Consider the following 15,405-nt stretch of genomic DNA (forward strand, 5'->3'; position numbering starts at 1 on the left):
TTCAAATCTTGTGACAATGATTGTTGAATACCAGAGATTTTGTTGAAATCCTCCACTTTCTGAAACATGGGTGGCGAGAGAAACCTCTCCATTCCTGCATGACATGGAGTATCTGTCTTCAGTGCCTTGCCTGAAGCTATGTGGAGAGCTAGGGGGTGGATGGGGACTGCTTGAGAACCAGACAGGAACAGATGCACTTAGCTGAGAAGACTCTCTGCTGGTTCCTCAAAGGCCTAGCAGAGCAGCACTGGGGGTAGCTTCAAGATAGTGGGAAACATTCTGAGTTCAGCTAGAAGCACATCAAGCCTTAATCACAGAACATAACATTAGTGAATAATAACATAAAATGATATAAATGAGGAAAATACCTAATGACGCTAATTATTCATGCTTTTACAAAAAGGTTTTACTGTTAGTCTATATTTTATATGTCATTTTTTTGTTTGTTACAAATCACTGAGCTTTAAGTCATTTAGTCCTCCTAATACCTCAGACTTAAAAATTCCTGAAGTTCTGGATTGCAATTTCTATAATATCAAAGGCAGCAATAGCAGTTGTGCCACTTATATACTTCTGTATGTTCAGGAATTTGTCTTTAATTATGATAATTAATTATGTAAAATAAAGCACCTGTCAGCCCATGAATTGCCTCTTTTTTAAAAGCCTGGATATGTCTGTAAAAAACACCTTGAATTCTAAGGAGGTGAACATAAATGAAACAGCAGTGATGTATCCTCAGCTTTAACAGTATTGATACAATCTATACGGCCATTCCAGCAGAAGCAGCACTGAGAAGTAAAGCCAGGACTTAAAAGTATAGCCATAATAGTGAATTGGAACCCAGTATCTTTTCTGACTTTTCATCAGTAAAAAGAAACATACAATGAAGACATTGGAACAGTTTTAAAATTTAAATTCAGTGACCATCTGAGTAGGAGAAAGATAAAATTGCACTGCAGTGAAATCAGAATAGGACACTTGGGGAGTAATGTGATGTTGCTGTTCCAGAACTTGAAACAGAAAACTACCCATAGGCCCAATAGTACAATAGAGTTTGGTCTTTGGAGTTTGGTTTTTGCCTTGACCATTTCTTAGTGGTATTACTTTCAGCGTACAGATCAGGGCCTCAGTCTGCTCTAAAATATGACTGTTCTTCCATCTCTTAGAGTTAGAATTAAGTGACACAAACTTTATTATAAAATAGCAGCTGCCAGTACAGTATAGAAACATAGCAGGTATATAGGAAAAGACAGCTGTTCTTTTTCCATGGGCAGCCCAGCTTAAATGAAAGCAGGTTAAAACCCACTGGTAAAGCAGAGGCATTACCAGAAAATGCTACAAAGGAGCTTCTGTCAATGAAAACAGAGGTAATGCGAAAGAGGACAGAACAGAGCTTAAACTGAAAAATAAGGAGCAGTGGATAAAGAAAATGACACTCTTAGATGAAGTGAATTTCTCCCCCTAGAGTTAATGAGAAGCATATCTGGTACCTGCTTGGCTTAGAATACACAGTGAAAGCCAGAGCTGCCACCCAAGATCATCCCCCAAAGATTTGCACACATTTAACCAGGATAAAGTTTTCCTGGGGAGACCTGTGAACAAGTGCTGAACCTCGGGCCATGCTAAAGGAAAACAGCTTGAAATTGATCCAAATACCAATGATTGTAGTCAGCATCAGTGTGAAGTCCTTAGTAGGAAAGGGGTGAGAGTGAAAGAGTATTGACCTTGAAATATATAATGTCTATAAAATTACTCACCCTAGATGGTGAAAAAAGAGTTTCTCTAGGTAGATGGTCTGTGAACAGATGGGGTAGTCTGCAAGGAACCTTTTACCTTTCCCTTTGATTAACTCTCTGTGGAATATACCACAAACACCTGTAGTTTCTTAAACAGAAGTAACTAAAAATTATCATTTTCTGAACTATCCTGGGCAGAGCAGGAGCCTCTGCAGGGGAGGTTGGCAGATGTAGGTGGTCTGGAATGGTAAATTGGGTATTAACTCATCTCTGTGTATTATACTGTGTGAAGTATAAGCCCCACCCACTGCCCTTAGAGGTTTCAGATCTTAACCTATCAGTTTTTTCTTCACTGGGAACCATTTCCTCATCTCTTTCTCAATTAACCAACCCTTCCAGAACTTCTCAGCTTTAACACAAAAAGCCTGAGCTCTGTAGGAGGTCATCAACCAGTCTTTCTTTCTGTGAACTGACTAATCGTAGGTGCAGGCTTCTGGTCAAGGACTCTTTGATGTTTTAGTTATTGCTAGGTACCCAGGGGTCTTTACTCCCTGCTGAAATTGAATTTTTTAATTGGTTTGCTTTTGAATTACAAGCTAACACTTGGGATGCTGGAAGGTATGTCTCCAGGTGAATGTGATTTATCATCAGTTGAGTTCAGTCGCTCAGTCATGTCTGACTCTTTGTGACCCCATGGAATGCAGCACGCCAGGCTTCCCTGTCCATCACCAACTCCCGGAGCTTGCTCGAACTCATATCCATTGAGTCGGTGATAACATCCAACCATCTCATCCTCTGTCATCCCCTTCTCCTCCTGCCTTCAATCTTTCCCAGCATCAGGGTCTTTTCCAATGAGTCAGTTCTTTGCATCAGATGGCCAAAACATTGGAGTTTCAGCTTTAGCATCAGTTCTTCCAATGAGTATTCAGGACTGATTTCCTTTAGAATTGACTGGTTTGATCTCCTTGCAGTTGAAGGGACTCTCAAGAGTCTTCTCCAACACCACAGTTCAAAAGCATCAATTCTTCGGCACTCAGCTTTGTTTATAGTCCAACTCTCACATCCTTACATGACTACTGGAAAAACCATAGCTTTGACTAGATGGACCTTTGTTGGCAAAGTAATGTCTCTGCTTTTTAGTGTGCTGTCTGGTCTGGTCACAGCTTTTCTTCCAAGGAGCAAGTAAGTGCCTTTTGATTTCATGGCTTCAGTCACCATCTGCAGTGATTTTGGAGCCCCCGCCCCCCGCCCCCCGCAAAAAAAGTGTGTCACTGTTTCCATTTTTTCTCCATCTATTTGCCATGAAGTGGTGGGACTTGATGCCATGATCTTAGTTTTCTGAATGTTGAGTTTTAAGCCAACTTTTTCACTCTTCTCTTTCACTTTCATCAAGAGGCTCTTTAGTTCCTCTTCGCTTTCTGCCATAAGACTAGTGTCATCTGCATATCTGAGGTTATTGATATTTCTCCCAGCAATCTTGATTCCAGCTTGTGCTTCATCCAGCCTGGCATTTCACATGATGTTCTCTGCATATAATAAGCAGGGTGACAATATCCAGCCTTGACGTACTCCTTTCCCTATTTGGAACCAACCTGTTGTTCCATGTCCAGTTCTAACTGTTGCTTCCTGACCTGCATACAGATTTCTCAGGATCCAGGTAAGTTGGTCTGGTATTCCTATCTCTTTAAGAATTTTCCACAGTTCACGATGATCCACACAGTCAAAGGCTTTGGTGTAGTCAATAAAGCAGAAGTAGATGTTTTTCTGGAACTCCCTTGCTTTTTCTGTGATCCAAAGGATGTTGGCAATTTGATCTCTGGTTCCCCTGCCTTTTCTAAACCCAGCTTGAACATCTGGAAGTTCTCAGTTCACGCACTGTTGAAGCCTGGCTTGGAGAATTTTGAGCATTACTTTGCTAGCATGTGAGATGAGTGCAATTGTGTGGTAGTTAGAACATTCTTTGGCATTGCCTTTCTTTGGGATTGGAATGAAAACTGACCTTTTCCAGTCCTGTGGCCACTGCTGAGTTTTCCAAATTTGCTGGCATATTGAGTGCAACACTTTAACAGCATCTTCTTTTAGGATTTCAAATAGCTCCTTTTTCCTATTTATTGGATAGTGATTTATCATACTGTCTCAGGTTTCTATTGAGTGGTGCCCATATAAAGTAAAATTTAGAACATAATTTAAAATCTTCAACGCAAAGAAACCACTACCCAATGGAAACAAAGCTGTGGTTGAATAAGACCCATACAACTGCTTTGAAAACTTTGATTTAATTGAACAGTTCCAATTCTGTTACTGAATCCCAAAGAAAATTCTAATTTTGTTTGAAACAGTAGGTTTACCTTAGCAACCCATGCTGCAGAGTTAGCAGGTGAATCTTCATAGACTCAAAGGAGTTTGGCTTCAAGAACTTTATAGCACAGGTAAATTAGGAAGAAGTGAAGACTTCTTAGTATTAAGAGATAATTTCTAGGTATATAGGATGAAAGGTTTTATTTTTTGAATGTGCAGAGCTCCTGAAGAAGTTGATGTTTTAAATCCTTGGGTCTCATATCTACCAAACCTAATCTGTCAACTCCAAACTTACAGCAACTCAGAGGGATGTGAGAGAAGTATCTCATTCAAGTCGTGATTCCAAATGAGACAGAAATCAAATAAATACAATGAACTTGTGGAAATAGAATGTTTAAGACATGTTAGATTCTAGAATATTCTGATGATCACCAGAGGAGATCATGTCAGTTCCCAATCATGGGACTCATGATATTTGGGGTGGATATCCAAAACCAAAGAAAGAATGTAGGGACCAAAACAAAGAAAATGAAGAGGAGAATGGCAGGATTATGATCCTGAGTCTTCTATAGAACAGGAGGCATTTTGAGCCCCTCCTCAGGTATGTGCCTGAATCAAGTAGACTAAAGGAACTAGAAGTTGTAAAAGCACCCTCTTGAGAAATCCAGTGGGAATGTTTAGCAGCTGGTTATCACACTAAGGAAATAATAACAGCCATGTTTCAAGTAGCAGTTGACTTACCTTGGTCATTTGTGAAGGCCAGAAGACAGCTATTCTGTTTTGGGGAATGAGACAATAGAACATGTAAATCTGGTAAGATGTATCCAAGCACAGTGAAGAGTGGACACCATCCTGTAACCACATTCCAGCAGTTTCTTGCCTTTGGAGAGATTCTCATAGGCTGGGGACAGGTATTGTAATAGGTGTATTTTCTAAGGCAGTTGACCAGCAAATTAAAAAAAGACACATGCTTTGGAGGACACATGGTGATTACATTGGAATTCCTGAGAAAAACAAATTTTCACTTCTATAAAAAATTTAAGACTTTAAGTTGGAAAAATTATATTTGTCTTAAATTACATATATTTTTAAAAATAATGAGTTTCATGATTTTTTTCCTTTGAGTGACCTTTCAGCCATTCCCCAAAGATTGGCTAATGAAGTATGTGGACAGGGAGTATTCTCCATGTCACTAAATTATCCATGAATATTTGTCTAACATGTTGAAGGACCTCTGAATCAACTCCAGTTAAGTGTCAGGTTCAGTTCCTAAAGTCAGGCCTATGTTTAACCTTAGTAAATGCTAATTTAAATTTAGGGAGGCCAAATCACTAACCAACAAAGTGGATTTTGGCATATAACCAACTTTCTAGAGATCAAAAAGAAGTCAGTAAGAACTGGAAAGTGCCTGCAATTCAAGGAACTAGGCATTTTGGGGATTGGCAGTGGTGGGATCGGGTATCTACCTTAAACAATGAAAATAAAACTGCTGAGGAAACAAGTATACTTTCTCAGTTAGATGATTCTTTGGCTATTGTTTGTATTTTGGATAAACTCAGGCTTATTGGTCAAAAATCTCTTTGATGGGCTGACTGGCAAAGCTTAATATAAATGCTCCAGATGGAGCCCTGGAAGCTTCCTACTTAAAGGTGATTTTTAAACATTAGTCTGGAATAAAGGCTAGAAAAATGAGACTTCTCCTCTTGCCCTGAACACATTCACATCAAGTGGACCAAATATTCATAACTTCTGTTAAGACAGTAAGCCCTACTTGGAAGAACTCAGGGTATTGGTCATGTTTAGAGGTCATGCTTAGAGCTTTGACAAAGTACATTGTTAGGTAGTTGGTTCTGATTACATCTGGAGCACAGATGGGAATGGAAACTTTGGGGCTAAGAGTGGGAAAGGCTAATAAACAAACATTGAAGTATCTCATATTCCCAGTTAACTCATTGGAAAGAAAAGGATAATAAAGCTAAAGAACTCTTATCCTCATTTGGATCAGAAGAAGCTATATCAACAGTTGGTCATGGGGCTAGTGAGAGTTATTTTAGATATGTAAGGTGGGCTATAGTCCACTGAAACTAGCCTCTCCATCTAGCGAGAGAGTTCCATAAAAATATCTACTTCTGCTTTATTGACTATGCCAAAGCCTTTGACTGTGTGGATCACAACAAACTGTGGAAAATTCTTCAAAAGATGAGAATACCAGACCACCTGACCTGCCTCCTGGGAAGCCTGTATGCAGATCAAGAAGCAACAGTTAGAACTGGACATGGAACAACAGACTAGTTCCAAATTGGGAAAGGAGTATGTCAAGGCTGTATTTGTCACCCTGCTTATTTAACTTAAATTCAGAGTACATCATGAGAAATGCTGGGCTGGATGAAGCACAAGCTGGAATCAAGATTGCTGGGAGAAATATCAATAACCTCAGATATGCAGATGACACCACCCTTATGACAGAAAGCAAAGAGGAACTATAGATCCTCTTGATGAAAGTGAAAGAGGAAAGTGAAAAAGCTGGCTTAAAACTCAACATTCAAAAAATGAAGATCATGGCATCCAGTCCCATCAGTTCAGTTCAGTCGCTCAGTCATGTCTGACTCTTTGTGACCCCATGAATTGCAGCACGCCAGGCCTCCCTGTCCATCACCAACTCCCGGAGTTCACTCAGACTCACATCCATTGAGTCAGTGATGCCATCCAGCCATCTCATCCTCTGTTATCCCCTTCTCTTCCTGCCCCCAATCCCTCCCAGCATCAGAGTCTTTTCCAGTGAGTCAACTCTTTGCATGAGGTGGCCAAGTATTGGAATTTCAGCTTTAGCATCAGTCCTTCCATTGAACACCCAGGACTAATCTCCTTTAGGACAGACTGGTTGGATCTCCTTGCAGTCCAAGGGACTCCCAAGAGTCTTCTCCAACACCACAGTTCAAAAGCATCAATTCTTCGGCGCTCAGCTTTCTTCACAGTCCAACTCTCACATCCATAGATGACCACTGGAAAAACCATAGCCTTGACTAGACGGACGTTTGTTGGCAAAGTAATGCTTCTATTTTTAATAAACTGTCTAGGTTGGTCATAACTTTTCTTCCAAGGAGCAAGTGTCTTTTGATTCCATGGCTTCAGTCACAATCTGCAGTGATTTTGGAGTCCAAGAAAATAAAGTCTGTCACTGCAAGGAGATCCAACCAGTCCATCCTAAAGGAGATGAGTCCTGAATACTCATTGGAAGGACTCATGTTGAAGCTGAAACTCCAATACTTTGGCCACCTGATGCGAAGAACTGACTCATTTGAAAAGACCCTGATGCTGGGAAAGATTGAAGGCAGAAGGAGAAGGGGATGACAGAGGATGAGGTGGTTGGATGGCATCACCAACTCAATGGACACGAATTTGAGTAAACTCTGGGAGTTGGTGATGGACAGGGAGGCCTGGCGTGCTGCATTTCATGGGGTCCCAAAGAGTCAGACACGACTAAGCAGCTGAACTGAACTGATCCACTTTAGCAAAGGTGTCGCAGAGAGTTGAGAAGATGCTGCTAGGTGAAGACTGAAGAAGGGTTTTAAGATGGACCCAGAAGGCTCAAGTGACTTTGGATAATGGAGATTGCCATGTCTAAATCTAAAATTATACAAACTGGGATTCTGCATGATAAGTGAATAACTCACATAAAAATAGAATTCTTGTTTATTTTTTGCATTTTCTCAAAAAGTATCTTTTTCAAACTTTCTCTGGATACCCGATCTGTGTTCATGTATCTTAAGTGTCTTAAAGCACAATGAAGATTGGCATTTTAAGATACCATATGTTAGAACATGAGTCTCTAGAGAGGTGGGCTAACCATTGAGAGCAAGAGGAGGAGTGTCCAGATATTTGTGTTTCTGGGCTTAACGTTAAGGACACATCTAGAGTGTCTAGAGTGCCATCTAGAGTGTCTCATAGTGTCAGCAGGAGTCCACCAGTGATGATGGAATGCCTGCAGGTGCTGAACACAGACTGTATTACTTCTGCTTTCATTGATGCTTCAAGTTTGTCAGGCATGTACCTTTCCCAAATCTTAAGCACGCATGGGCAGAAGAATGAGGAGGAAAACCTAACGTTTTACACGTATATTAGCATTCTTAAGATCTCCTCTTAGGTGTCATCCAGAATACAGCAAGATTAAAAGGAATCTAATATTAAATTGACTTACATCTTTTGACTTATTAAAGTTCTTCTCTGGTAATAAGAGGATACCTTCTTTATGCATACATACAATTGACCCTTGAACAACATGGAGGTTAGGGACACCAACCTTATGTACAGTTGAAAATCCTTGTATAGCCTTACCGCCCCCCATATCCACACTTGCCACATGTGTTAGGCAGCATTTTCCCCTGAATTTTCACAATCGAGATGCAATTCACACACCGTTGAAAGCATTTAAATTTATTTTATTTATTATTTTTGGCTGTGCTAGATCTTCATTGCTATGGATTGTGTAGTACTCCAATGCATATTTAGTGAAAGAAATCTGCATGTAAGTGGACCTGTGACATTCAAACCTGTGTTATTCAGGGGCAAACTGTATTTATGGTCTCTCTTCCTAAGTATTATATAGAAAATTAGTAAATGAAGTCAGTGTTATTTACTGACAAGCTACCTACCCAGCATACCTTAATAGTCTGTTCTTTTGGGAGAAGAGGGTATTTCTCATAAGCTTGCATTATCACCTTAGTGGTCTGGGTAGTTTCCTAAGGGCTTAAATTTCAGCTAAGGAATAGGTGAATAGGATATGACAAAATAGAAAATTTTCAGAGGGCTATGCATACTAATTTCTGTCTAATCAGAAGTTGAGAAGCTTTTTCTGTTAAGGACCAAGTAGTAAGTATTTTAGGTTTTGCAGGCCATGAGCTATGTGACTGTCACCCACAGTCTGGCACAACTACTTGACTCTGCCACTGGAGTGCAAAAGCAGCTATATGCACTACATAGAGCCTGGCTGGGTGCCAGTAAAACTTTGTTGATGTACACTGAATTTCATTTTCATGTCACAAAGTAATTCTTTTTGTTATTTCCAACAATTTAAAAATAGAGGGAGGGACTTCCCTAGCAATCCAGTGGTTAAGAATCTATGCTTCCACTGCAGGGGGTGTGGGTTCGATCCCTGGCTGGGGAACTAAGATCCCACATGCTATACAGTGAGGCCAAAATAAATAAATAAATAAAAGAAACACCTTTAAAAAAGTATAAAAGTCATTCTTAGGTCACAGACTAGGCAAGAACAGGTGGCTGGCTGCATTGGGCTATAATAGCCTATAGTGTGTGACCCCTGGTCTAGAAGTAGACAGGCTTAGAACTTGGGGAAATGGTACCATGCATGTTTTTCTTCTCCTCCTTCTCTTACATTAGGAGATGCCATCATGCCATGCCTCTCTGGAATGTTGTGAAAAGAAAGTTGGATTATATACAAATGCTGGGCATTTTTAATTCTTGTTCATTAGAGGGGCAACACTTTTAGTTCTTTCTAGTGTGGTGGCTGGAAAAAGTGTTCCTTACCTCTAGTGACCTTTTTCTACAAAATGAGAAGCTGAGGGTTTTCTCAGGATATTGCAGGAAGAAGAGAGCTAGCACTTTATTTTTGCCCGAATATTTCCAGCTTTCTTCCCAGTGGTTTATTCCTGCCAGTCCTGATACCTTTCCATGATTTCATGCCTCCTCATATTCTGTCAATTTTCTAAGCTGTTGCTTTGGATTTGTCAGAGAGAATGAGGTGAGATATGGTGTACAAGGCAGAAGCACCTGTGGTTTCCTAGGGTTGTTGGAAGTCAGATGTTTCACAGGGAGATCCATATTATTTAATTTCCCTGCCTCTTTCTGAAATGCGGTACACAATCATGTTCACAAGTAAAGGCAGTGATTGAGAAGAGTAAAATGTACACTTTTGTGTTCTCTTCATTAATTTGAAAAGTGTTCTTCTCAAAGTTAAAATGCATTCATGTGTTTTCACATTGTATATAGCCATTAAAATATCTGTAATTTGCTTTATTTAAAAATTTCAGGTGGAAAAACCTTGCAGTGGTGGTCAGGATTTACTTCTTTATCCAGCTAAGAGAAAGCAGCTTTTGAGAAGTGAACTGAACGCTGAAAAAGTGCCTCCATCCCCATTACCTGCTCCAAAACAAATACCACCACTCAAAGGGTGTCCCGCAGTTATGCCAGGAGACTTTAAAGAGAAAGTTGCAGAACTGTTGGTGAAATACTCAAGTGGTCTTTGGGCCAGTGCACTCCCGAAAACATTTGAGGACATGTACAAAGTGAAATTACCCGAGGATGCCTTAAAAAATCTTGACTTGCTTTCTGATGTATGCACCATAGACTACATTTCTGGAAATCCCCAGAAGGCCATTCTCTATGCTAAACTTCCATCGCCCGCTGACAAAATCCTGAAGGATGCAGAGCAAGCACGTGGAAATTGTGATATCAAGTCTATGGTTGAACAAGAATATTTGCAGATAGAAGAAAATACTGCTGAAAGTACGGACACCTTTATGGAGACTGTGACAATTCCTCCATTAATCATTCCAACTGAGACATCACCATCAGTCTTGGTGGTTGAACTGAGCAACACAAATGAAGTGGTTATCAGGCAAGTTTATTTTCTAATTCTTTAGAATCCTGGTAAAGATCTCCAGGAGAAGGAAATGGCAACCCACTCCAGTATTCTTGCTTGGAGAATTCCATGGACAGAGGAGCCTGGCAGGCTACAGTTCATGGGGTTGCAAAGAGTCAGACACGACTGAGCAGCTAACACTTTCACTGTCACTACTGTTGCTACTTGGCTTTTCACATGGGTGCTGGTTGAGGAAGAATACTATATTTTTAGTTATAAATATAGTTATAATGATTCTTGCTGCTGTTACTGCTGCTAAGTTGCTTCAGTCGTGTCCTACTCTGTGCGACCCCAGAGACAGCAGCCCACCAGGCTCCCCCGTCCCTGGGATTCTCTAGGCAAGAACAATGGAGTAGGTTGCCATTTCCTTCTCCAATGCATGAAAGTGAAAAGTGAAAGTGAAGTCGCTCAGTCATGTCCGACTCTTAGCGACCCCATGAACTGCAGCCTACCAGGCTTCTCCATCCATGGGATTTTCCAGGCAAGAGTACTGGAGTGGGGTGCCATTGCCTTCTCCAATAATGATTCTTAATAAATGTTAAATGTTCAAAGTAACTATTTCAGAAGAAAAGATTTCTAACAGTTTTAAAAATTGGAATAATGATATGGTCTGAACTGAAAAAAAAATGTCAAAAGCTTAATAGTAACTATATATTAATATGTCAAAAGCAATACCTAGTCCATAGTAAAAGCAACCATCCACTATGTAGGAAATACTGTTTAATCTGGAATTATGTAGCATTTATGAAAAGTCAGAATAGCCAATCACCACCTTCCAAGTGTAATATCAGATTAGCCCTCTGCTTTCTTGAGCCTTTTGTATTGCCTGGGAGAAGGAATTATTGCTTAAGTGGCTAATGATTATTGAAATTGTAAACAAACAGTCCAGCTCCAGGTACTTGATGTGGACTTTGGAGAAAATGTAGACTCAGTTCAGTTCAGTTGCTCAGTCGTGTCCAACTCTTTGCAGCCCCTTGGAATGCAGCACGCCAGGGTTCCCTGTCTATCACCAACTCCCGGAGCTTGCTCAAACTCGTATCCATTGAGTCGGTGAAAAATATGATCCAACCGTCTCATCCTTTGTTGTCCCCCTTCTCCCACCTTCAATCTTTCCCAGCATCAGGGTCTTTTCCAGTGAGTCAGTTCTTTGCATCAGGTGGCCAAAGTATTGGAGTTTCAGCTTCAGCATCAGTCCTTCCAATGAGTATTCAGGACTGATTTCCTTTAGGATGGACTGGTTGGATCTCCTTGCAGTCCCAGGGACTCTCAAGAGTCTTCTCCAACACCACAGTTCAAAAGCATCAGTTCTTCGGCACTCAGCTTTCTTTATAGTCCAACTCTCAAATCCATACATGACTACTAGAAAAACCATAGCTTTGACTAGACGGACCTTTCTTGGCAAAGTAATGTCTCTATTTTTTAATATGCTGTCTAGGTTGGTCATAACTTTTCTTCCAAGGAGCCAAGCATCTTTTGATTTCATGGCTTTAGTCACCATCTGCAGTGATTTTGGAGTCCAAGAAAATAAAGTCAGCCATTGTTTCCACTGTTTCCCCATCTATTTGCCATGAAGTGATGGGTCTGGATGCCATGATCTTCTTTTTTGAACGTTGAGTTTTAACCCAGCTTTTTCACTCTCTTCTTTCACTTTCATCAAGAGGCTCTTTAGTTCCTCTTCGCTTTCTGCCATAAGGATAGTGTCATCTGCATATCTGAGGTTATTGATATTTCTCCCGGCAATCTTGATTTCAGCTTATGTTCATAGCTCAGTTGGTAAAGAATCTGCCTGCAATGCAGGAGAGACCCTGATTCGATCCCTGGATCGGGAAGATCTGCTGGAAAAGGGAAAGGCTACCCACTCCACTGTTCTGGCCTGGAGAATTCCACAGACTATATAGTCCATGGGGTCGCAAAGAGTCAGACACAACTCAGCGACTTTCACTTTCACTTTTTTATCCAGCCCAGCATTTCACATGATGTACTCTGCATATAAGTTAAATAAGCAAGGTGACAGCATACAGCTTTGATGAACTCCTTTCCCAATTTGGAACAGCCCATTGTTCCATGTCCGATTCTAACTGTTGCTTCTTGACCTGCATACAGTTTTCTCAGGAGGCGGGTGAGGTGGTTGATATTCCAGTCTCTTTAAGAATTTTCCACAGTTTGTTGTGATCTACACAGTCAAGGGCTTTACCGTAGTCAGTGAAGCAGAAGTAGATGTTCTTCTGAAACTCTCCTGCTTTTTCTGTGATCCAATGGATGTTGGCAATTTGATCTCTGGTTCCTCTACCTTTTCTAAATCCAGCTTGAACATCTGGAAGTTCACGGTTCATGTACTGTTGAAACCTAGCTTGGAGAATTTTGAGCATTACTTTGCTTGTGTTTGAGATGAGTGCAATTGTGCAGTAGTTTGAATATTCTTTGGCATTGCCTTTCTTTGGGATTGGAATGAACACTGACCTTTTTCAGTCCTATGGCCACTGTTGAGCTTTCTAAATTTGCTGACATATTGAGTGCAGCACTTTCACAGTGTCCTCTTAGGATTTGAAATAGCTCAGCTGGAATTCCATCACCTCCACTAACTTTGTTCGTAGTGATGCTTCCTAAGGCCCACTTGATTTCTCACTCAAGGATGTCTGGATCTAGGTGAGTGATCACACCATCATGGTTATCTGGGTCATGAAGATCTTTTTTGTATAGTCCTTCTGGGTATTCTTGCCACCTCTTTGTAATATCTTCTGCTTATTTTAAGTGCATACCATTTCTGTCCTTTATTGTGCCCATCTTTACTTGAAATGTTCCCTTGGTATCTCTAATTTTCATGAAAGATCTCTAGGCTTTACCATTCTATTGTTTTCCTCTATTTTTTTGCATTGATCATCTAGGGAGACTTTCTTATCTTTCCTTTCTGTTCTTTGGAACTCTGCATTCAGATGGATATATCTCTTCTCCTTTGCCTTTTTCTTCTCTTCTTTTCTCTGCTATTTGTAAGGCCTCCTCAGGCAACCATTTTGCCTTTTTGCATTTCTTCTTATTGGGGATGCTTTTGATCACTGCCTCCTGTATAATGTTATGAACCTTGGTCCCTGGCTCTTTAGGCACTATATCTGTTAGATCTAATCCCTTGAATCTATTTCTCACTTCCACTGTATAATCATAAGAGATTTGATTTAGGTCATACCTGAATGGTCTAGTGGTTTTCCCTACTTTCTTCAATTTAAGTCTGAATTTTGCAATAAGGAGTTTGTGATCTGAGCCACAGTCAGCGTCTGGTCTTATTTTTATGACTGTATAGAGCTTCTCAATCCAGCTGCAAAGAATATAATCAGTCTGATTTCGGTATTGACCATCTGGTGATGTCCATGTGTAGAACTGTCTCTTGTGGTGTTGGAAGAGGTTGTGTGCTATGACCAGTGCGTTCTCTTAGAAAAATGCTGTTACCCTTTGCCCTGCTTCATTTTGTTCTCCAAGGCCAAGTTTGCTTGTTACTCCAGGTAACTCTTGATCTCCTACTTTTGCATTCTAGTCCCCTATGATGAAAAGGACATCTTTTTTTGGTGTTAGTTCTAGCAAGTCTTGTAGGTCTGCATAAAACTGTTCAACTTCAACTTCTTCAGTATTACTGATTGGGGCATAGACTTGGAATACTGTGATATTGAATGGTTTACCTTGGAAATGAACAGAGATCATTCTGTATGTTCCTTGAGCCTTTTGATATCATTGCCTTGGAGAAAGAATTATTGCCTAAGTGGCTAATGATTACTGAAATTATAAAAAAAAAAACAGTCCAGCTCCAGGCACTTGATGTGGACTTTTGGAGAAAATGTAGACTGTATAGGAAATGAAAGACAGTAAATTGCCCTTTCTGACTTGGGATAAACAATAGGAACCAGTAGAGCTGGATCTCCAGAAGGAGCAGCCCAAGGTGTGGCTGTGGATAGACAGACTGGGCAAAGGCTGAAGCAGAACAGGGTCCAGGCTCCTTCAACCAAAATGTCCCTTCTAGTGTGGGCTCTCACTCCTCCTCAGGGTCATAGCTGAGCTGGGAAGACCCAAAGAAAGGCCACAAAGAATTGTGGCCAAGTTCTTTAATAAAATATTGCAGCAAAACTATTAAAGCTCTTCTATCTGAACAAACTGTCTGATAAAGAAGTGAGAATCAAGTATCTTTGAATGTTAAAACTCAAACATGCTGAAGCTTTGTTGAGGTCTGTTTTATATAGGGGTGGTAAATGTATGGAGCTTTTATTTGAAAGGTGAAGTATGGCCTGAGGATAGAAAGAGCTTGCTGAGGGTTTGGCTTCCCACTGTGGGTCACTAATAAATTGAGGTAAAGGAAGGATGTTGAGGAGCACATTGCTAACATTTACCATTTGACATTGTAAAGGAAAAAATCTAAATCTGCTTCCTTGGCAGGATCCTTTGGTTTGTGTTACCAATAGTCATTGGGGGCCACTTTCAGAGACCAGTCACCCAGAACTGGACTGGATCAATCATGTTATTTCTTACATTCTTCCCAAGGGTTGGCAGGAATCTGGATCAGTTCCAAGACTTCAGTAGGAGGGTTCCAATCTATTCCAGGATGATTAGGTCCAGGGTCCTCTGGTTACCTGAATCTGCTTTTTCAGTATAAATTAGAATCCCAGGGTCAGCATTCTGTGTGAAGCAGGGTAGCAGGCCACCAGCAAGCATGGTAGGTGATATCTGCCCTCA

The 15,405-nt window shown here is 40.6% G+C and overlaps 1 protein-coding gene across 3 annotated transcripts in view; it reads left to right on the forward strand.

Moving 5' to 3' along the window:
- TDRD7 (tudor domain containing 7) overlaps positions 1-15,405 on the forward strand; it is a 97,473-nt gene that overhangs the window by 49,075 nt on the left and 32,993 nt on the right. For all 3 annotated transcript variants that reach the window (XM_040226935.1, XM_040227009.1, XM_040227067.1), the window contains one exon: positions 10,082-10,668. In XM_040226935.1, coding sequence (XP_040082869.1) covers positions 10,082-10,668 — 587 coding nt within the window. The remainder of the gene's footprint in view (positions 1-10,081; positions 10,669-15,405) is intronic.

Source organism: Oryx dammah, unplaced genomic scaffold (assembly GCF_014754425.2).
Source record: "Oryx dammah isolate SB20612 unplaced genomic scaffold, SCBI_Odam_1.1 HiC_scaffold_1, whole genome shotgun sequence".
NCBI lineage: Eukaryota > Metazoa > Chordata > Mammalia > Artiodactyla > Bovidae > Oryx > Oryx dammah.